The 23,920-nt window shown below is 44.4% G+C and overlaps 1 protein-coding gene across 45 annotated transcripts in view; it reads right to left on the bottom strand.

Annotated features, from left to right (window-relative positions):
* The window catches only part of LOC118377262 (ras-related protein Rab-15-like), a 37,404-nt gene extending 29,803 nt beyond the window's left edge, over positions 1-7,601 (bottom strand). For 11 of the 45 annotated variants that reach the window (XM_052524254.1, XM_052524255.1, XM_052524247.1 and 8 more), the window contains exon 1: positions 7,219-7,595. Coding sequence is in view for 25 of the 45 variants with exons in the window: in XM_052524208.1 (XP_052380168.1) it covers positions 7,219-7,342 (124 nt within the window). In the remaining 20 variants the exon portion in view is untranslated. Of the gene's footprint in view, positions 1-7,218 lie in introns of all 45 variants that reach the window. The other 34 variants (XM_052524228.1, XM_052524223.1, XM_052524225.1 and 31 more) reach the window with 6 other exon arrangements.
* Positions 7,602-23,920: the final 16,319 nt, after the last annotated feature.

Genomic DNA, 23,920 nt, shown 5'->3' with positions numbered 1-23,920 from the left:
AGTGCACAACCTTTCACCAGAGCTCTATGGGCCCTGGTCAAGAGTAGTGCACTATTTAGTGAATAGGATGTCATTTGGTAGACAGCCAATAGCAGACAGGCACATGAGTGGCCATCTGTAACCCTGTGTATAGAAGCACTGTTGTCTTATAGCAGACAGACAAACATATTACCACTCCACTCCTGGCTGCACCTGCAACCCACCCAGTTATTTGATCTGACGTAGCCGGCTGGGCAAGCTGGAGCAGTGGACACTCCAGGTTCTAGAACTTTAGACAGAGAACACCACAGATATATATCACTAGGGATGTAGTTCTATGAAGAACACTCTAGGTTCTAGAACTTTAGACAGAGAACACCACAGATATATATCACTAGGGATGTAGTTCTATGAAGAACACTCTAGGTTCTAGAACTTTAGACAGAGAACACCACAGATATATATCACTAGGGATGTAGTTCTATGAAGAACACTCCAGGTTCTAGAACTTTAGACAGAGAACACCACAGATATATATCACTAGGGATGTAGTTCTATGAAGAACACTCCAGGTTCTAGAACTTTAGACAGAGAACACCACAGATATATATCACTAGGGATGTAGTTCTATGAAGAACACTCCAGGTTCTAGAACTTTAGACAGAGAACACCACAGATATATATCACTAGGGATGTAGTTCTATGAAGAACACTCTAGGTTCTAGAACTTTAGACAGAGAACACCACAGATATATATCACTAGGGATGTAGTTCTATGAAGAACACTCTAGGTTCTAGAACTTTAGACAGAGAACACCACAGATATATATCACTAGGGATGTAGTTCTATGAAGAACACTCCAGGTTCTAGAACTTTAGACAGAGAACACCACAGATATATATCACTAGGGATGTAGTTCTATGAAGAACACTCTAGGTTCTAGAACTTTAGACAGAGAACACCACAGATATATATCACTAGGGATGTAGTTCTATGAAGAACACTCTAGGTTCTAGAACTTTAGACAGAGAACACCACAGATATATATCACTAGGGATGTAGTTCTATGAAGAACACTCTAGGTTCTAGAACTTTAGACAGAGAACACCACAGATATATATCACTAGGGATGTAGTTCTATGAAGAACACTCCAGGTTCTAGAACTTTAGACAGAGAACACCACAGATATATATCACTAGGGATGTAGTTCTATGAAGAACACTCTAGGTTCTAGAACTTTAGACAGAGAACACCACAGATATATATCACTAGGGATGTAGTTCTATGAAGAACACTCTAGGTTCTACAACTTTAGACAGAGAACACCACAGATATATATCACTAGGGATGTAGTGCTATGAAGAACACTCCAGGTTCTACAACTTTAGACAGAGAACACCATAGAACTCTAGAAATGGGTTCTTCCAAAATTCTATCCTAGAATGTTGATAATGTGTATAATGTACTCTGGCAACAGTCGTCAAAACGCTTAGAATTATCTCATATATACATTTTCTAATGGTGTCTGGTATTTATTTGATATTCAGTGTTAAAATAAATAAAAGTACATCATTTGCATAATTAGTCTGATGTATTTGTACATTAGCATAAAGGGGTGGAACAAGGCTGCAACCCCAATAACGTCCTCTGACGAGGCCCGCCTACATTCACCTGTGCTGTCTACACCGCCTGCTTATTATTGTTGTTGTCACGATCTGTTGCATAATTCAACTAGTGTCAATAGCAGAATACCCTGGGAAAAATATATATACACGTTTGGGTCTAGATTACACCTATTTATCCATACACTATACTGAATATTAAAAAGATGATTCTGTGCTTCCAACTTTGTGGCAACAGTTTGGGGAAGGCCCTTTCCTGTTTCAGCATGACACTGCCCCCTTGCACAAAGCGAGGTCCATACAGAAAAGGTTTGTTGAGATCGTTGTAGAAGAACTTCACTGACCTGCTCAGAGCCCTGACCTCAACCCCATCGCACACCTTTGGGATGATTTGGAACGACTGTGAGCCAGGCCTAATCACCCAACACCAGTGCTCAACCTCACTAATGCTCTTGTGGCTGAATGGAAGCAAGTCCCCGCAGCAATGCTCCAACATCTAGTGGAAAGCCTTCCCAGAAGAGTGGAGGCTGTTATAGCAGTAATGCTCCAACATCTAGTGGAAAGCCTTCCCAGAAGACTGGAGGCTGTTATAGCAGTAATGCTCCAACATCTAATGGAAAACCTTCCCAGAAGACTGGAGGCTGTTATAGCAGCAAAAGGAGGGACCAACTCCATATTAATGCCCACGATTATGCAATGAGATGTTAGACGAGGAGTGTCCACATACTTCTGGTCATGTTGTGGTGGTCCTTCTGTAGCTCAGTTGGTAGAGCATGGCGCTTGTAACGCCAGGGTAGTGGGTTCAATTCCCGGGACCACCCATACGTAGAATGTATGCACACATGACTGTAAGTCGCTTTGGATAAAAGCGTCTGCTAAATGGCATATATTATATTATTATATTGTGTACTTTACATTGTTTGTGAGACGAGACATAATACTACTATAATCTGAATGTTAATTTTCGTAAATTGCTTTCATTTCAGAGCATCTAATTTGTAAACATTTCTAATTATTACTTTTTTAAAATTCCACAAAAAAAAAGAAAATGAACACCCATCGAAATAAAGTTATCTTTCTCGTTCTAAGTATCCAGATCGTGATGCAACAGAAAGACAATCTATTCCGTCTATTTCAGCCACTAACAGGGTGTGTTTGACAGGCCATTACTAAAACAACTAGAAGCACAAACAAAAAGTATGAAAAAGTCGCAGGAGTAAAATGAAACCAATCAATCCAGTGAGATTTAAGTGACAAGTGGATTTTGAACCCCTTAAACACAGGAAATCGATAGCTGAAAAAGAGGGATCCTCAGGTGGGAGGGACATGCAGGTTGCTAGTGTACTTTACTAGTCCTGTATTAGAGGACCGAATGTCTTTTTTTCAGCCCCCCCCACACACACACACACACTACTTCTTCCTGTGGCTACGGTTAATGCAACCAATTACTTCCTATAATACTACCTTCCTCTGCAGAGGGAGAACTGCATATGTGTCCCAGATGGCACCCTACTTTTGACCATGGTATGGGCCCTGGTCTAAAGTAGTGCACTATATAGGGAATAGGGCCCTGGTCAAAAGTAGTGCACTACATAGGGAATAGGGCCCTGGTCTAAAGTAGTGCACTATATATGGAATAGGGCTCTGGTCTAAAGTAGTGCACTATATAGGGAATAGGGCTCTGGTCTAAAGTAGTGCACTATATAGGGAATAGGGCTCTGGTCTAAAGTAGTGCACTACATAGGGAATAGGGCTCTGGTCAATAGTAGTGCACTATATAGGGAATAGGGCTCTGGTCAATAGTAGTGCACTATATAGGGAATAGGGCCCTGGTCAAAAGTAGTGAACTACATAGGGAATAGGGTCCTGGTCAAAAGTAGTGTACTACATAGGGAATAGGGCCCTGGTCAAAAGTAGTGCACTACATAGGGAATAGGGCTCTGGTCTATAGTAGTGCACTATATAGGGAATAGGGCTCTGGTCAATAGTAGTGCACTATATATAGGGAATAGGGCTCCATTTGGAACATAAATCTCATAATTCTCTGTGATGTCCCTGAACCCCGGGAGGAGGAGTTCAGTCACAGAAAGGAAAACCTGTCTTGACTGGGAAGATAGGAGAATGACTGGTACAGGTCGGTAAAGAGGAGAACAGGGCGGTTCTGATAGCTCACCGGCCTCAATAGGAAGGCAGTGGAGTAGAGTGAGGAGCTGTTCATTTGGGGAATGGAGTTTGACAGCCCATATTAACTATAGGGGCAAACCTTGTTGGGTCTGTAGGCTACTGCTTTAATGCTCTCTCTCTCTCTACAAGGGTTGGACCGAGGCAAAGCAATAACCAAGGATGAAGAGTAGGTGAAATTACACTATTTTGCACGACAATAACTTTTACACTATTAGTAACTATAATATATATATTATATTGCAGTAAAATGACAAGGCATGTAGATTATGTATATATTTCAAATCAAAATAAAATCATTGGTCACACGCGCTGAATACAACAGGTGTAGACTTCACAGTGAAATGCTTATTTACGAACCCATTCCCAACAGTGCCCATTCCCAACAGTGCCCATTCCCAACAGTGCCCATTCCCAACAGTGCCCATTCCCAACAGTCCCAACAGTGCCCACTCCCAACAGTCCCAACAGTGCCCATTCCCAACGGTCCCAACAGTGCCCATTCCCAACAGTGCCCATTCCCAACATTCCCAAGAGTGCCCATTCCCAACAGTCCCAACAGTGCCCATTCCCAACAGTCCCAAAAGTGCCCATTCCCAACAGTCCCAACAGTGCCCATTCCCAACAGTCCCAACAGTGCCCATTCCCAACAGTCCCAACAGTGCCCATTCCCAACAGTCCCAACAGTGCCCATTCCCAACAGTCCCAACAGTGCCCATTCCCAACAGTCCCAACAGTGCCCATTCCCAACATTCCCAACAGTGCCCATTCCCAACATTCCCAACAGTGCCCATTCCCAACAGTCCCAACAGTGCCCATTCCCAACGGTCCCAACAGTGCCCATTCTCAACGGTCCCAACAGTGCCCATTCCCAACGGTCCCAACAGTGCCCATTCCCAACAGTCCCAACAGTGCCCATTCCCAACGGTCCCAACAGTGCCCATTCCCAACAGTCCCAACAGTGCCCATTCCCAACAGTCCCAACAGTGTCCATTCCCAACAGTCCCAACAGTGCCCATTCCCAACAGTCCCAACAGTGCCCATTCCCAACAGTCCCAAAAGTGCCCATTCCCAACAGTCCCAACAGTGCCCATTCCCAACAGTCCCAACAGTGCCCATTCCCAACAGTCCCAAAAGTGCCCATTCCCAACAGTCCCAACAGTGCCCATTCCCAACAGTCCCAACAGTGCCCATTCCCAACAGTCCCAAAAGTGCCCATTCCCAACAGTCCCAACAGTGCCCATTCCCAACAGTCCCAACAGTGCCCATTCCCAACAGTCCCAAAAGTGCCCATTCCCAACAGTCCCAACAGTGCCCATTCCCAACAGTCCCAACAGTGCCCATTCCCAACAGTGCCCATTCCCAACAGTCCCAACAGTGCCCATTCCCAACAGTGCCCATTCCCAACAGTCCCAACAGTGCCCATTCCCAACAGTCCCAACAGTGCCCATTCCCAACAGTCCCAACAGTGTCCATTCCCAACAGTCCCAACAGTGCCCATTCCCAACAGTCCCAACAGTGCCCATTCCCAACAGTCCCAAAAGTGCCCATTCCCAACAGTCCCAACAGTGCCCATTCCCAACAGTCCCAACAGTGCCCATTCCCAACAGTCCCAACAGTGCCCATTCCCAACAGTCCCAACAGTGCCCATTCCCAACAGTCCCAACAGTGCCCATTCCCAACATTCCCAACAGTGCCCATTCCCAACAGTCCCAACAGTGCCCATTCCCAACAGTCCCAACAGTGCCCATTCCCAACATTCCCAACAGTGCCCATTCCCAACATTCCCAACAGTGCCCATTCCCAACAGTCCCAACAGTGCCCATTCCCAACGGTCCCAACAGTGCCCATTCCCAACGGTCCCAACAGTGCCCATTCCCAACGGTCCCAACAGTGCCCATTCCCAACAGTGCCCATTCCCAACAGTGCCCATTCCCAACAGTCCCAACAGTGCCCATTCCCAACAGTGCCCATTCCCAACAGTCCCAACAGTGCCCATTCCCAACAGTCCCAACAGTGCCCATTCCCAACAGTCCCAACAGTGCCCATTCCCAACAGTCCCAACAGTGTCCATTCCCAACAGTCCCAACAGTGCCCATTCCCAACAGTCCCAACAGTGCCCATTCCCAACAGTGCCCATTCCCAACAGTGCCCATTCCCAACAGTGCCCATTCCCAACAGTGCCCATTCCCAACAGTGCCCATTCCCAACAGTCCCAACAGTGCCCATTCCCAACAGTGCCCATTCCCAACAGTGCCCATTCCCAACAGTGCCCATTCCCAACAGTGCCCATTCCCAACAGTGCCCATTCCCAACAGTGCCCATTCCCAACAGTCCCAACAGTGCCCATTCCCAACAGTCCCAACAGTGCCCATTCCCAACAGTCCCAACAGTGCCCATTCCCAACAGTGCCCATTCCCAACAGTGCCCATTCCCAACAGTGCCCATTCCCAACAGTCCCAACAGTGCCCATTCCCAACAGTGCCCATTCCCAACAGTGCCCATTCCCAACAGTCCCAACAGTGCCCATTCCCAACAGTCCCAACAGTGCCCATTCCCAACAGTGCCGAGTTAAAACATAAGACAAATATTTGCTGAATAAAAAAAGGAACGTGTAACACAATAAAAAACAATAAGGTTATAAACAAGGAGTACCAGTACCGAGGCAATGTGCAGGGGTACAAGTAGTTGAGGTAATTGTGGGTAAAAGTGACACATTTTCCCACCAAAAAAAAATGTCACTTTACTTTTGTTCACGTGCATTTCTTATAGTAAAAAAAGCAGCTATTCACAAAAAAAAATGGTGTAACAAATGTGTCCCAATAGTTTCTGACAGTTACTGATAGTCCCATAGGCTACATAACCTCTTGGAATACTTCACTTGTATTCATGCATTTTTACTTTGTTCAAAATAACATAAACATATTCAATATCCTGTTCATAGTTCGCCGATAACATCTGATGTGGTATACCATGTATCACTCTGTATCCAGGTAGCAACTGCAGTAAGTGTAGTCTATTGGTGGTCATCATTAGTGCAGTTGGATATTTTACCAAGTGGACGCCCCCCCCCCACCACCCCCCCAACTGGCTTTTTTTTGTTTTTCTATTTTCTATGAATGAAACTAATTCGTTTTGTAATCAAAGCTCAGATATGCAAAACAATAGAATTATACAATGCTTTGAGATAGAGGACACTTCATTTTAATACACAATGGGGCTATTTGTAAATGTCTAATAGCAAATTGGTATATTCTGCACAAAGAAAATGTAGAATAATGCACATGCTCTTTTCAATAGGCTAATTGATAGAGCGACAATTATATTCAATTCGACTATTTAGCATAGAGATAATCAGATCTGATTAGGTGCATTCTGATCAATCCCCCCCCCACAAAAGAAAATGTATTCATGCCTCAAAGGAATGGTCTTACCGATTGTGGAAATGTGAGACGGGTGAAATTCGTTGTCCGTGAACCTGCATAATAAACATGTTTTTCCAACCCCCGAATCTCCGAGAAGCAGGAGTCGGAAGAGCACATCATACTGCTTAGCCATAACGTCTTAGAAATTAGAACAGCCAGCAAGCTAACTCAGCAACGAATTTCCAAAAGCAACACAGCTACACCCCAGCCCATGTCTGCCCAAAATGCAATCAAGTCTTCTGATAGTCTTTCGAGGAACCGGTGAGCAGCTCTGTCTATCAAACCAGGAGGAGCGGTCTCTTTGGTAACAACGCCTAGGTATAAGAGAAGGGATTCCACCCAGCCCACTCCTCCTCTGATGGGTGCGGTGGCGGGGGAAGCTCCCAGCAGCATCCGCTTTTCACTTGACATCACCGACAGGCGAGATGGTTGGTTGAGAAAGCGCGGGAGTAAACACGACAGTACAGAAGAAACACCTTTATTATTTTATTGTCCGTAAACTACACCCGGAAGAGTAATTGTGCAAAGAAAACACAGGCTACCTAAATTGAGCTAAATTAAATAGGGCTATTTATTTTATTCCTACAGCCTAAAATAATTGTTATTTTATGATGTGCCAAGTAGCCTACATGTTTATCTCAAAAGGATTCTAGTAGACGTTTTGCCACATAACAAATAAAGCATGGTTGGATTGAGTTAACACATTTTTCATACACCTAGGCATGTATTTTAGGATTCATCAGAATATTCATGCACTGATATGACAGCAAATTCCATTTTTATTTGTATTTTTTTATTTTACCAGGCAAGTCAGTTAAGAACAAATTCTTATTTTCAATGACGGCCTAGGAATAGTGGGTTAACTGCCTGTTCAGGGGCAGAACGACATATTTGTACCTCGTCAGCTCAGGGATTTGAACTTGCAAACTTCCGGTTACTAGCCGAACGCTCTAACCACTAGGCTACCCTGCCGCCCCGGCAAAGGTTACACACATACACAACACTGACCAAAAAGTTATTTTGTTGGCATTTACGTATGTCCCCATTACCAGTAAAACATCATCAAAACCTATTTCTTCACTTACTTGCTGTGCTGTTTCGTTGTCAAGTCGTTTCATTCTCAACCAGGATTTCAATGGAACGCCGTTTGGGTTTTTGCGTGTCAAAAAAATACTATTTAACACTATTTGACATGTCAAATAACACACTGGTTGACAATCAGGACCTGGATATGACGGCACGTCACATAATAATTTAATGGGTTCATAAATGTTTTACAAAGTTATTACACATTGATTACACGATCACTCGTATTTCATATGTCACAGCGATTCATCGCTACGTATGCTATGATGCTGTATGCTATGATGCTGTATGCTATGATGCTGTATGCTACGATGCTGGTAAAGTTGTCTTGCGCACCTTCAGTGCTGGTCATAACAAAAAGCTAGCTAGCTCAACGGATCCAAACAATGTTCTTCCCTAAAAACATAGCAAAACGACAATCTGTTTCTATATAGCTAGGTGTCATCATCTAAAATAACCTTAATTTATAAATACAGTTCTTATTTGATTAATGGTGGATGAGCCACAATAGTGGACTTTTGGGTTAGCCTTCAAAATAAACATATGGCATAGTTCTACTATTTGTATTCAATTGCATCACTGTCAATGACATACTTTTATTTTGAAGGCAGACCGCAAATTCCACTTGTGCCTAATCCTTATTGTGGCTAGCTTCACAAAACAACCCAGGCCGGGTGAGCCTCACTCGCCAGATGAAGCTAGCTGGCTGCTTACAACGTTAGCTTTGGGCAACAGGGTTAAGTAGCTGGCTAGCTATTTATTTTCATGAACAGAAGTTCAATTTCAATAGGCGAACATAATAAGCTAAAGCTAGCTACCCCAGAAGTTGTGGTCAAACTTTGTGCTTTATTACCAAAGCGGTATTATAAACACATCGTTTGTGGCCGGTGTTTGCTTGTTTGTAGACTTTTTTTTGTACAGCTTTGACAGTGCTGCTGTGTCTTTTTTGACAAGCAAAGACCCAAACGGCGTTCCATAGTATGTAAGTCAGGAAGCTAATAGTAGTGACGCTATTACTGTGTAACTGCGGTAGGGCAACATCTGAAAAACTACGCAATTGGTAGTGTTGTCCCGGTGCTCAACCAGTCGGCGACAGAGAACGGTTGATTGTCAAGGGCAATCAATTCCATTATCTTGGCGTTAATCGATTTCGCCGTTGAGTTGTCTCTCTGAAATGTTCTTACTCTTTCAAGTGACTGCTGGACTTGTTGACTGCCCCATCCACACAGCAGACATTGTGGACGAGGTTCGGAATGCTGTGTTGCACGTATAGCGAAACATTTTACATGGCGTCATTACGTCATGTGCATACCTATATAACGTAGGTACGTCATGTGCATACCTATATAACGTAGGTACGTCATGTGCATACCTATATAACGTAGGTACGTCATGTGCATACCTATATAACGTAGGTACGTCAGCCTTGACCTCGGTTTTGCACATCGGCGCTAAACTAGACATCGGCCGATACCGATGTTGGCATTTTTAGCTAATATCAGCCGATTCCGATATGTTCACAGAGACATTTATTAGGTATGCGCTATATATATGTCACGCCCTGGCCTTAGTATTCTGTGTTTTCGTTAGTATTTTGGTTAGGCCAGGGTGTGACTTGGGGATTTATGTGGTTTCTTTTGTCTGGGGTTGTTTGTAGTTATGGGATTGTGGTTAGAGTAGTACTCTAGGTAAGTCTATGGTTGCCTAGAGTGGTTCTCAATCAGAGGCAGGTGTTTATCGTTGTCTCTGTTTGGGAACCATATTTAGGCAGCCATATTCTTTAGGTGTTTTGTGGGTGATTGTTCCTGTCTTTGTGTTTGTGGCACCAGATAGGACTGTTTTGTGTTGGGTTCTGTGGGTGATTGTTCCTGTCTTTGTGTTTGTGGCACCAGATAGGACTGTTTCGGTTTTTTCACGTTTCTTGTTTTGTAGATTGTTGTATTTTCATCATTATTAAAGATGTACAAAAATAAGGACGCTGCATTTTGGTTTGCCTCTCTTTCACCAGAAGAAAACTGTTACAATATATATATATATATATAGAGAGAGAGAGATGAAATGAAGACAGACCAGCTCATCGGAATACAAATTACAACGTCTAATTTTAATTCTGATTAGCCTGTAAAGTTATTATCCATCCTAGTCCAAAGTTTGAAAGGACCGTATGCTTTATCAAAGGTTGCTACAACATGTAACAGCTGTACTGCTTGAAAACTTCTGTTGTGTGTTAACGTCTGCGTGGTTGCTGGGGTGTTGTGATGTTCTTTATTGTACAGTAGGGTAGTAATGAAATGCCAGCTGATCTGTGACTAACTCAGTGACTAAGCCTGTACTGAACATAGCAGACCAGAGCAGGTGGATTCTAATGACATGCACCACACACACACACACACACACACACACACACACACACACACACACACACACACACACACACACACACACACACACACACACACACACACACACACACACACCTCTGAGGAAAGGTTACTTACTCGGGAGAGGAGTGGGAGTGTCGGGTGTGATGTGACACACACACACACACACACACACACACACACACACACACACACAGCCTTTGACGCAGAGGAATGGATGTGCATGTGTCACTGGCGGCACCTGTAGATCAAGAGTACTGCGTTGGTTATTTGGGAGAAAGGAGAGAGATGATTTACTTCTGAAGTTGTTAAAGAAGTCACTCTAAGTAGAATGTACAGTCATTTTAAACGTATAAAAAAAAAAATCATGTTTTATGCATAAAAGGTATCCTAGTAGTTTAAGGTACTGTATTTAGCTTATTGTGTAGCCTATGTTATGTTTGTTGTGTATGTATCCAAGCCAATATCAGATTTCTTTATTTAACCAGGTAGGCCAGTTGAGAACAAGTTCTCATCTACAACGGCGACCTGGCCAAGATAAAGCAAAGCAGTGCAACAAAAACAACAGCACAGAGTTACACATAAACAAACGTACAGTCAATAACACAATATCAACATCTATGTACATTGTGTGCAAAATGTAGAAGAGCGTAGGAGGTAAAGGCAATAAATAGGCCATAGAGGCGAAATAATCATTACAATTTAGCATTAACACTGGAGTGATAGATGTGTCACTAGCTTTAGCAGCCATAATGTACCCTGGTCCCAGATCAGTTTATACTCTCACCTACTCCATTGCTGTCATTGTCAAGCCATACATGGCAGTGAGTTGGCATGATAGCACAAACAGACTGGCACTCAGCCTATTAGCAACCATGTATGAGTACATGTATGGATTTCCACTCTGTGTTTTCTCCTCGGGCCCACTCTATTGAGAGACCAGCACTACCAGTACCCGAAGAAGGGATTGCGTCATCTCTCTGATGCTTATGCGGTATGGAGACTACTGCCAGGCAGACAACTGCATTAACTCTGAGCCTGCACGAGAACTAATTACCTAAGAGTATTTCCCACAAAGCATATCATTGATGACCACATACTATATATAATATATGATATTTATCTGAAGAAGGGCTTATATCATCTCTCAGAACTCATCTCCAGCACTTGTTTGTATTCTTCTAAAGATAGCTAGGTGAGTCAACCGCATGTCACAGTAAGTACATGTTTCCTCAACATAGTAGCTATCAGCAAAGTCAGTGCTAGTAGGAAAAAACAAGTGGTTGGGGGGGGGCGGGGCTTAATCAAGATATTCTTCTTCGTTGCTATTGGTCAGAACTGAAGATGTGCCTCATATTCTAAAATGGTCTCCTGCCTCCTGTCATCCTCGTCATGGTTTCTAAGTTGCGTTAAGAATTTATACTTTGGAGTCAATGTTCTGACCCATTGCAAGTTGAAGTCTCTTAAGTATTCCAAATTCTGTTTTATCTGAAACTGAAGAACTACACTGAACAAAAATATAGACGCAACATGTGTATAAAGATTTCAGAAATGTTCCATACGCAAGCTTATTTATCTCAAATTTTGTGCTCAAATTTGTTTACATCCCTGTTAGTGAGCATTTCTCATTTGCCAAAATTCTTGTCAGCAGATCCTCTCTGGCTCTGTCTGGTTGGATGGGGAGCGTCGCTGTACAGATATTTTCAGGTCTCTCGAGATGTTCGATCGGGTTCATGTCCGGGCTCTGACTGGGCCACTACAGGACATTCAGAGAAGCCACTCCTGTGTTGTCTTGGCTGTGTGCTTAGGGTCATAGTCCTGTTGGAAGGTGAACCATCATCCCTGTCTGTGGTCCTGAGAGCTCTGGAGCAGGTTTTCATCAAGGATCTCTTTGTACTTTGCCCCGTTCATCTTTCCCTCGATCCTGACGAGTGTCTCAGTCCCTGCCACTGAAAAACATTCCCACGGCATGATGCTGCCACTACCATGCTTCACCGTAGGGATGGTGCCAGGTTTCCTCCAGACCTGATGCTTGGTATTCAGGCCATATAGTTCAATCTTGGTTTCATCAGACCAGAGAATCTCATTTCTTATGGTCTGACAGTCCTTTAGGTGCCACTTGGTGAACTCCAAGCGGGCTGTCATGTGCCTTTTTACTGAGGAGTGTCTTCCGTCTGGCCACTCTACCATAAAGAACTGATTTGGTGGAGATGCCAAGATGGTTCTCCCATCTCCACAGAGGAACTCTGTCAGAGTGACCATCGTGTTCTTGGTCACGTCCCTGACCCTGAGTCCCTGAGTCCTGGTGGTTCCAAACTTCATCCATTTAAGATTGGTGTTCTTGGGGACCTTCAATGCTGCAGACATTTTTTGGTACCCTTCCCCAGATCTGTGCCTTGACACAATTCTGTCTCGGAGCTCTACGGATAATTCCTTTGACCTCGTGGCATTGTTATTGCTCTGGAATGCACTGTCAACTGTGGGACCTTATATAGAGAGGTGTGTGCCTTTCCAAATCATGTCCAATCAATTGAATTTACCACAGGTGGACTCCAATCAAGTTGTAGAAACATCTCAAGGATGATCAATGGAAACAGGATGCACCTCAGTTTCGAGTCTCATAGCAAACGGTCTGAATACTAAATAAGGTATCTTTTTATTTGTAATACATTTGCTAAATCTGTTTTCTCTTTGTCATTATGGGGTATTGTGACGTCATTATGGGGTATTGTGATGTCCTTATGGGGTATTGTGATGTCCTTATGGGGTATTGTGATGTCATTATGGGGTATTGTGTGTATATTGATGAGGATAATTTGTATTTAATCAATTTTAGAATAAGGCTGTAACGTAACAATATGTGGAAAAAGTCAAGGGGTCTGAAAACTTTCTGAAGGCACTTTATCTGAGAGGTTATAGACCTACAGTCAGTGTCCAGATTTCAGCTAGGCTACGATTCCATTTAACCCATCAAGTTCCCTTGACGTGCCACATCTTGTTACTGTCGAATTTGTGTAGCGCTTCACAAAGCGCTTCATCACACGTAACATAGCCATAACATAACGTTAACATAACATAGTTATAGCATAGCCATAACATAACGTTAACATAACATAGTTATAGCATAACGTTAACATAACGTTAACATAACGTTAACATAACGTTAACATAACATAGTTATAGCATAACGTTAACATAATATAGTTATAACATAACGTTAACATAACATAACATTAACATAACATAGCCATACCATAAAGTTAAAATAACATAGATATAACATAACCATAACATAACGCTAACATAACATAGTTATAACATAGCCATAACATAACGTTAACATAACATAGTTATAACATAGCCATAACATAACGTTAACATAACATAGCCATAACACAACGTTAACATAACATAGTTATAACATAGTTATAACATAGCCATAACACAATGTTAACATAACATAGTTATAACATAGTTATAACATAGCCATAACACAACGTTAACATAACATAGCCATAACACAACGTTAACATAACATAGCCATAACATAACGTTAACATAACATAGCCATAACATAACGTTAACATAACATAGTTATAACATAGTTATAACATAGCCATAACACAACGTTAACATAACATAGCCATAACACAACGTTAACATAACATAGTTATAACATAGTTATAACATAGCCATAACACAACGTTAACATAACATAGTTATAACATAGTTATAACATAGCCATAACACAACGTTAACATAACATAGCCATAACACAACGTTAACATAACATAGCCATAACACAACGTTAACATAACATAGTTATAACACAACGTTAACATAACATAGTTATAACACAATGTTAACATAACATAGCCATAACACAACGTTAACATAACATAGTTATAACACAACGTTAACATAACATAGCCATAACACAACGTTAACATAACATAGCCATAACACAACGTTAACATAACATAGTTATAACACAACGTTAACATAACATAGTTATAACACAACGTTAACATAACATAGTTATAACATAGTTATAACATAGCCATAACACAACGTTAACATAACATAGTTATAACACAACGTTAACATAACATAGTTATAACATAGCCATAACACAACGTTAACATAACATAGTTATAACATAGTTATAACATAGCCATAACACAACGTTAACATAACATAGTTATAACACAACGTTAACATAACATAGTTATAACATAGCCATAACACAACGTTAACATAACATAGTTATAACATAGCCATAACACAACGTTAACATAACATAGCCATAACACAACGTTAACATAACATAGCCATAACATAACGTTAACATAACATAGCCATAACATAATGTTAACATAACATAGCCATAACACAACGTTAATATAACATAGTTATAACATAACGTTAACATAACATAGCCATAACATAACGTTAACATAACATAGCCATAACATAATGTTAACATAACATAGCCATAACACAACGTTAACATAACATAGCCATAACATAACGTTAACATAACATAGCCATAACACAACGTTAATATAACATAGTTATAACATAACGTTAACATAACATAGCCATAACATAACGTTAACATAACATAGCCATAACACAACGTTAACATAACATAGCCATAACATAATGTTAACATAACATAGTTATAACATAGCCATAACACAACGTTAACATAACATAGCCATAACACAACGTTAACATAACATAGCCATAACATAACGTTAACATAACATAGCCATAACACAACGTTAATATAACATAGTTATAACATAACGTTAACATAACATAGCCATAACATAACGTTAACATAACATAGCCATAACATAATGTTAACATAACATAGCCATAACATAATGTTAACATAACATAGTTATAACATAGTTATAACATAGCCATAACACAACGTTAACATAACATAGCCATAACACAACGTTAACATAACATAGTTATAACACAACGTTAACATAACATAGTTATAACACAACGTTAACATAACATAGTTATAACACAACGTTAACATAACATAGCCATAACACAACGTTAACATAACATAGTTATAACACAACGTTAACATAACATAGTTATAACACAACGTTAACATAACATAGTTATAACACAACGTTAATATAACATAACTATAACACAACGTTAACATAACATAGTTATAACACAACGTTAACATAACCATAACACAACGTTAACATAACATAGTTATAACAATAACATAACATAACATAACGTTAACATAACATAGTATATAACATAACATAGTTATAACACAACGTTAACATAACATAGCCATAACACAACGTTAACATAACATAGTTATAACACAACGTTAACATAACATAGTTATAACACAACGTTAACATAACATAGTTATAACACAACGTTAACATAACATAGCCATAACATAATGTTAACATAACATAGTTATAACATAGTTATAACATAGCCATAACATAACGTTAACATAACATAGTTATAACATAGCCGGGACTGCCATCGTCCTCTTTTACCACTCCATCTAATCTTTCCCAAACATTACTTTTCTGACCCTCCCTTCTCTTTATTTTCAACTCTCCATTTCGTAGCTTTCCTCTTATTGAATTAAACTCTGAGTGGATCGACGTAAACTTTTCCTGCCCAAGTTCCCGAAAGCATTTGGCTATTGGTGTGTATTAGGCAGTTACAGTTGGCTGAGGCTACGCAACTAGCGGCAGATAAAATAAGAGGGGAAAAAACCTCAATGTAGCCTACAGATATGATCCAGAATTATACATTTATGGAATTTTAATGCATAGTTTTCTCTTCATTTAACCCACACAACTACCCACACGCCTTTCATCCACACAATCATTCATGACTCTCAACCCGCCCACCAAGCGGATTATGAGTCAACCTACACGTAGTGTCTTGAAGCCAGTAGGTTGTGTCACTATAGTCTCTGACTGTTCTCTCTGTAGTGTAGAATATGTCTGACTGTAGGGAAGTCAGATAGATGTTCTCTCTGTCGTGTCTAGATGCCAGCCGGCCGTGGTTCTGGTACTAGATCCAATAGTATCTATAGTGTGTGTGTTCTCTCTGTGGTGTCTAGAGGCCAGCCGGCCGTGGTTCTGGTACTAGATCCAATAGTATCTATAGTGTGTGTGTTCTCTCTGTGGTGTCTAGAGGCCAGCCGGGCAGGGTCTGTTGTCTCATCAGTAACCAGGGGCAGGGCCAGTTGTCTCATCAGTAACTAGGGGCAGGGCCTGTTGTCTCATCAGTAACTAAGGGCCGGGCAGGGCATGTTGTCTCATCAGCAACTAGGGGCCGAGCAGGTTCTGTTGTCTCATCAGTAACTAGGGGCCGGGCAGGGCCTGTTGTCTCATCAGTAACTAGGGGCCGGGCAGGGCCTGTTGTCTCATCAGTAACTAGGGGCCAGGCAGGGCCTGTTGTCTCATCAGTAACTAGGGGCCAGGCAGGGCCTGTTGTCTCATCAGTAACTAGGGGCCAGGCAGGGCCTGTTGTCTCATCAGGAACTAGGGGCCTGGCAGGGCCTGTTATCTCATCAGGAACTAGGGGCCTGGCAGGACCTGTTATCTCATCAGTAACTAGGGGCCGGGCAGGGCCTGTTGTCTCATCAGTAACTAGGGGCAGGGCCTGTTGTCTCATCAATAACTAGGGGCCGGGCAGGGCCTGTTGTCTCATCAGTAACTAGGGGCAGGGCAGGGCCTGTTGTCTCATCAGTAACTAGGGGCCGGGCAGGTTCTGTTGTCTCATCAGTAAGTAGGGCCCTGGCAGGGCCTGTTGTCTCATCAGTAACAAGGGGCAGGGCAGGGCCTGTTGTCTCATCAGTAACTAGGGGCAGGGCCTGTTGTCTCACCAATAACTAGGGGCCGGGCAGGGCCTGTTGTCTCATCAGTAACTAGGGGCAGGGCAGGGCCTGTTGTCTCATCAGTAACTAGGGGCCGGGTAGGGCCTGTTGTCTCATCAGTAACTAGGGGCCGGGCAGGGCCTGTTGTCTCATCAGTAACTAGGGGCGGGTAGGGCCTGTTGTCTCATCAGTAACTAGGGACCGGGTAGGGCCTGTTGTCTCATCAGTAACTAGGGACCGGGCAGGGCCTGTTGTCTCATCAGTAACTAGGGGCCGGGCAGGGCTTGTTGTCTCATCAGTAACTAGGGACCGGGCAGGGCCTGTTGTCTCATCAGTAACTTGGGACCGGGCAGGGCCTGTTGTCTCATCAGTAACTAGGGACCGGGCAGGGCCTGTTGTCTCATCAGTAACTAGGCACCGGGCAGGGCCTGTTGTCTCATCAGTAACTAGGGACCGGGCAGGGCCTGTTGTCTCATCAGTAACTAGGGGCCGGGCAGGGCCTGTTGTCTCATCAGTAACTAGGGACCGGGCAGGGCCTGTTGTCTCATCAGTAACTAGGGACCGGGCAGGGCCTGTTGTCTCATCAGTAACTAGGGACCGGGCAGGGCCTGTTGTCTCATCAGTAACTAGGGACCGGGCAGGGCCTGTTGTCTCATCAGTAACTAGGGACCGGGCAGGGCCTGTTGTCTCATCAGTAACTAGGGCCCTGGCAGGGCCTGTTGTCTCATCAGTAACTAGGGGCCGGGCAGGGCCTGTTGTCTCATCAGTAACTAGGGACCGGGCAGGGCCTGTTGTCTCATCAGTAACTAGGGGTCGGGAAGGGCCTGTTGTCTCATCAGTAACTAGGGGCGGGCAGGGCCTGTTGTCTCATCAGTAACTAGGGACCGGGCAGGGCCTGTTGTCTCATCAGTAACTAGGGACCGGGCAGGGCTTGTTGTCTCATCAGTAACTAGGGGCCGGGTAGTGCCTGTTGTCTCATCAGTAACTAGGGGCTGGGCAGGGCCTGTTGTCTCATCAGTAACTAGGGGCAGGGCCTGTTGTCTCATCAGTAACTAGGGGCAGGGCCTGTTGTCTCATCAGTAACTAGGGGCAGGGCCTGTTGTCTCATCAGTAGCTAGGGGCCCGGGCAGGGCCTGTTGTCTCATCAGTAACCAGGGGCAGGGCCAGTTGTCTCATCAGTAACTAGGGGCAAGGCCTGTTGTCTCATCAGTAACTAAGGGCCGGGCAGGGCATGTTGTCTCATCAGTAACTAGGGGCCGGGCAGGGCCTGTTGTCTCATCAGTAACTAGGGGCCGGGCAGGGCCTGTTGTCTCATCAGTAACTAGGGGCAGGGCCTGTTGTCTCATCAGTAACTAGGGGCCGGGCAGGGCCTGTTGTCTCATCAGTAACTAGGGGCCGGGCAGGGCCTGTTGTCTCATCAGTAACTAGGGGCAGGGCAGGGCCTGTTGTCTCATCAGTAACTAGGGGCCGGGCAGGGTCTGTTGTCTCATCAGTAACTAGGGCCCTGGCAGGGCCTGTTGTCTCATCAGTAACTAGGGGCAGGGCAGGGCCTGTTGTCTCATCAGTAACTAGGGACCGGGCAGGGCCTGTTGTCTCATCAGTAACTAGGGACCGGGCAGGGCCTGTTGTCTCATCAGTAACTAGGGGCCGGGCAGGGCCTGTTGTCTCATCAGTAACTAGGGACCGGGCAGGGCCTGTTGTCTCATCAGTAACTTGGGACCGGGCAGGGCCTGTTGTCTCATCAGTAACTAGGGACCGGGCAGGGCCTGTTGTCTCATCAGTAACTAGGGGTCGGGCAGGGCCTGTTGTCTCATCAGTAACCAGGGGCCAGGCAGGGCCTGTTGTCTCATCAGTAACTAGGGGCCTGGCAGGGCCTGTTGTCTCATCAGTAACTAGGGGCCAGGCAGGGCCTGTTGTCTCATCAGTAACTAGGGGTCGGGCAGGGCCTGTTGTCTCATCAGTAACTAGGGGCCAGGCAGGGCCTGTTGTCTCATCAGTAACTAGGGGCCAGGCAGGGCCTGTTGTCTCATCAGTAGCTAGGGGCCAGGCAGGGCCTGTTGTCTCATCAGTAACTAGGGGTCGGGCAGGGCCTGTTGTCTCATCAGTAACTAGGGGCCAGGCAGGGCCTGTTGTCTCATCAGTAACTAGGGGCCAGGCAGGGCCTGTTGTCTCATCAGTAACTAGGGGCCAGGCAGGGCCTGTTGTCTCATCAGTAACTAGGGGCATTTGCTCTGCTGCAGTACAGTCAGATCTGACTGAGATCATAACATGGTGTCAGAAGTGCTTCAACCTCGTCAAATATAAAACAATGTTTGAGTTTTGTCGTAGTTTAGAGTGATAAAGTAGCTAACAGCTCTCTCATGTCTCTTCATTGAGCAGAGCAGCTCAAGTGTAGCCATTGCTATGGATACTAACTGAATCAAAGCACCATGAGCAGAGTGCATGCAGAGCGAGTTGCCTGCGTACAGGGAGTGACTGTCCGAGAGCAGCATGGATTTGCTAAGGTAGGAAGCTATTTCGGGCTGGGCTCGGCCTGAAATTTGGCAGAAGCAATCGGGCCTGGGTAGGGTATGGTCTGAACGTTGCTGGCATGAGTAGGGCTGGGGCTTAAAATGAATACCCGTGCAGGGCTCAACTACCTACCTACTGTGAGTGCATACAGCCTGCCCTGTACTCTGATGATGGACAAACATTCTCTCAACCTACAGCCCTTTCAGTAGCTGCCACTGGGGTCACGCTGCTACTGGGGTCACGCTGCTACTGGGGTCACGCTGTTACTGGGGTCACGCTGTTACTGGGGTCACGCCGTTACTGGGTTCACGCTGCTACTGGGGTCATGCTGTTACTGGGGTCACGCTGCTACTGGGGTCACGCTGTTACTGGGGTTACGCTGCTACTGGGGTCACGCTGCTACTGGGGTCACGCTGTTACTGGGGTCACGCTGCTACTGGGGTCGGGGCATCGGAGACGAGCAGTGGGGGGCGGGGCGTCGGAGACGGGCAGTGGGGAGGCCGGACTACTGTTCTAAAGAAACAATGTAAAAAAAACGATATATATAAAATTAAAACGTATAAAAAGTTCTCACACCTAAATTAAAACCCCAAAGGAAGCCAAGATAGGAAATGTTTCCGATTACAGTACCGCCTACTGAACTAATCAACATGACCAAGGTGTAGCAGCAGCAGGTGTGATGTTGTTTTGAATCCTCCCAGGGAGAAGCTGCTGTCCTTCCTGTTCTCTGTGAAGCAGCCAGATGGGTCCTTTGTGATGCACGGAGGAGGAGGAGAGGTGGACATCAGGTGAGACAGCTGAGCAGCCTTCTTTCCATCGCCATGGTTTCACTGTGACTGGAGCACTGCTGACACGTGATAACAACCAAACTTCCTCTTCTCTGTTGTCCCCTGTCCTCTGTGTCCATTTCTCTCTCTCTCACCACTGCTGTCCTCTGTGTCTCCCTGTCCATTTCTCTCTCTCACCCCTGCTGTCCTCTCTGTCTCCCTGTCCATTTCTCTCTCTCTCACCCCTGCTGTCCTCTCTGTCTATGTCTCACTGTATAACTCATTTGCTTTCTCTATCTTGATAGCAGACAGAAATGTGGCAGTTCAGGCCACTCTCTCACCTAACCAACAGCCTCTCTACAACAGCCTGTTTAAGTTAAATCTGTCTCTCCTCTTCCTCTTCTTGTCTCTCTCTCTGGTGTATTGTGTGTTAACTCCTACATCTCTGGTGTTGTAGGAGTGCGTACTGTGCTGCGTCAGTGGCGCCTCTCACCAACATCATGACACCCACACTGTTCCAGGACACACCTACAGTGGGGAGAACAAGTATTTGATACACTGCCGATTTTGCAGGTTTTCCTACTTACAAAGCATGTAGAGGTCTGTAATTTGTATCATAGGTACACTTCAACTGTGAGAGACGGAATCTAAAACAAAAATCCAGAAAATCACATTGTATGATGTATGATCACATGGTATGATGAAAAAATCGGCAGTGTATCAAATACTTGTTCTCCCCACTGTACATGGATCGTCAGGTACTGCAGTATAGAGCTCACAGGTGTCCCACACAACGTGTCCCACACAACACGTGTCCCACACAGACACACCATTTAGTTAATTTGTGGCTTATTTAACTGGCTAGCGTTCCTAACGTAATTTTTATATGAAACCTTTAAATCACATGTATTTTTTAAAATAGTTTCGTCGTACTATCAGTGTAATTCCTTGTTGAATAGAATAATATCAAGGATTTGGGATCCTATACTTTAGAAAAAGAACTGTGTAGTGAGCATGTGTTTCCGTACTTCTATAGGAGGACAGTAAATGCTTACTCACTGTCCTTTCTGTCTCCCTCCAGCTGTCAGAACTGGGAGGGGGGTCAAGGGGGCGTCCCGGGGCTAGAGGCCCATGGAGGGTACACCTTCTGTGGGACGGCTGCCGTGGTCATCCTGGGAAAGGAGCACATGCTGGATCTCAAGACCCTGCTTGTGAACTACTGTGTGTGTGTGTGTGTGTGTGTGTGTGTGTGTGTGTGTGTGTGTGTGTGTGTGTGTGTGTGTGTGTGTGTGTGTGTGTGTGTGTGTGTGTGTGTGTGTGTGTGTGTGTGTGTGTGTGTTTTAACACAGTTAAAAGGGGTTATTTGTGGTGGTAAGACCTACAGTAGCTTTGTCCTCTGTAGCAGCCATCCAGTTCCCTGCAAATGTCCAATGTCACTTGGTGTCCTCTGCAGAGGTATCCCATGTCACTACTTCCTGTCCCCAGATAATTCAGATGACTTTATCAATGGTAACCAGAGTAACCCCAGAGACCGTAAAGCATTTAGGAGATAAACAGAGGCCCCTGTAGGTCGGAGGCCCCCTACCCCCTAAATAGTCCAGTACTTTTAAGCAAGGCCCATAGGGATCTGGTCAAAAGTAGTGCACTATAGAGGGAACAGGGTGCCATTTTGGTCCAGACCTCTTCACCCCACACTGATATCAACCCACACTAATACCACCCCACACTGATATCAACCCACACTGATATCAACCCACACTGATACCACCCCACACTGATATCAACCCACACTGATATCAACCCACACTGATACCACCCCACACTGATATCAACCCACACTAATACCACCCCACACTGATATCAACCCACACTGATATCAACCCACACTAATACCACCCCACACTGATATCAACCCACACTAATACCACCCCACACTGATATCAACCCACACTGATACCACCACACACTGATACCACCCCACACTGATATCAACCCACACTAATACCACCCCACTCTGATACCACCCCACACTGATATCAACCCACACTGATACCACCCCACACTGATATCAACCCACACTAATACCACCCCACACTGATACCACCACACACTGATACCACCACACACTGATACCACCCCACACTGATATCAACCCACACTAATACCACCCCACTCTGATACCACCCCACACTGATATCAACCCACACTGATACCACCCCACACTGATATCAACCCACACTGATACCACCCCACTCTGATACCACCCCACACTGATATCAACCCACACTGATACCACCCCACTCTGATACCACCCCACACTGATATCAACCCACACTGATACCACCCCACTCTGATACCACCCCACACTGATATCAACCCACTCTGATACCACCCCACTCTGATACCACCCCACACTGATATCAACCCACACTGATACCACCCCACACTGATATCAACCCACACTGATACCACCCCACTCTGATACCACCCCACACTGATATCAACCCACACTGATATCAACCCACACTGATACCACTCCACTCTGCATCAGTCCACACCACAAAATAAATGTGAAGTCATTTTCACAAGGCTATCTTCTCGAGCCCAGCTACCTAGGACAACAGACAGGATTGAGGACTCCAGCTGGTATTTACACCAATTCAATAAGGATCCAGTCCTCGTGTTTTAGTTGGACTCCAATTAGTGGTTGCTATAGCAACCGGGTCCAAATTTCTCTGTTTGCAAATATCAATTCATATTATTAGCCCTTCTCTGATAGGAACCTCGTGGATTTCATCATCTGGCTGCTTTCAAACAGAATAAAGGGCTGGATGAAAGTCAAACAGCTCTCACTGTGGACATTGAACCATAATAGGCTGGTTATACAAACCAAGCTATATTTACACTGTATGGCTGGCTGAATAGAAAATGGCCTTGCTGGGACTGTTCGTAAAATGTTGTCAGTTTCTCCCATTGAGATAAGTGACAATAGCAACCACATTACTCTCTTTTTTTCACTCTTACTGCCTCTCTCTCCTCCTCCTCCCTCTCTCCTCCTTATCTCTCTCTCT

Source organism: Oncorhynchus keta, chromosome 8, assembly GCF_023373465.1.
Source record: "Oncorhynchus keta strain PuntledgeMale-10-30-2019 chromosome 8, Oket_V2, whole genome shotgun sequence".
Classification (NCBI taxonomy): domain Eukaryota; kingdom Metazoa; phylum Chordata; class Actinopteri; order Salmoniformes; family Salmonidae; genus Oncorhynchus; species Oncorhynchus keta.
Note: the sequence above shows the minus strand (reverse complement) of the source record. Positions and strands in the feature narration are given on the sequence as shown.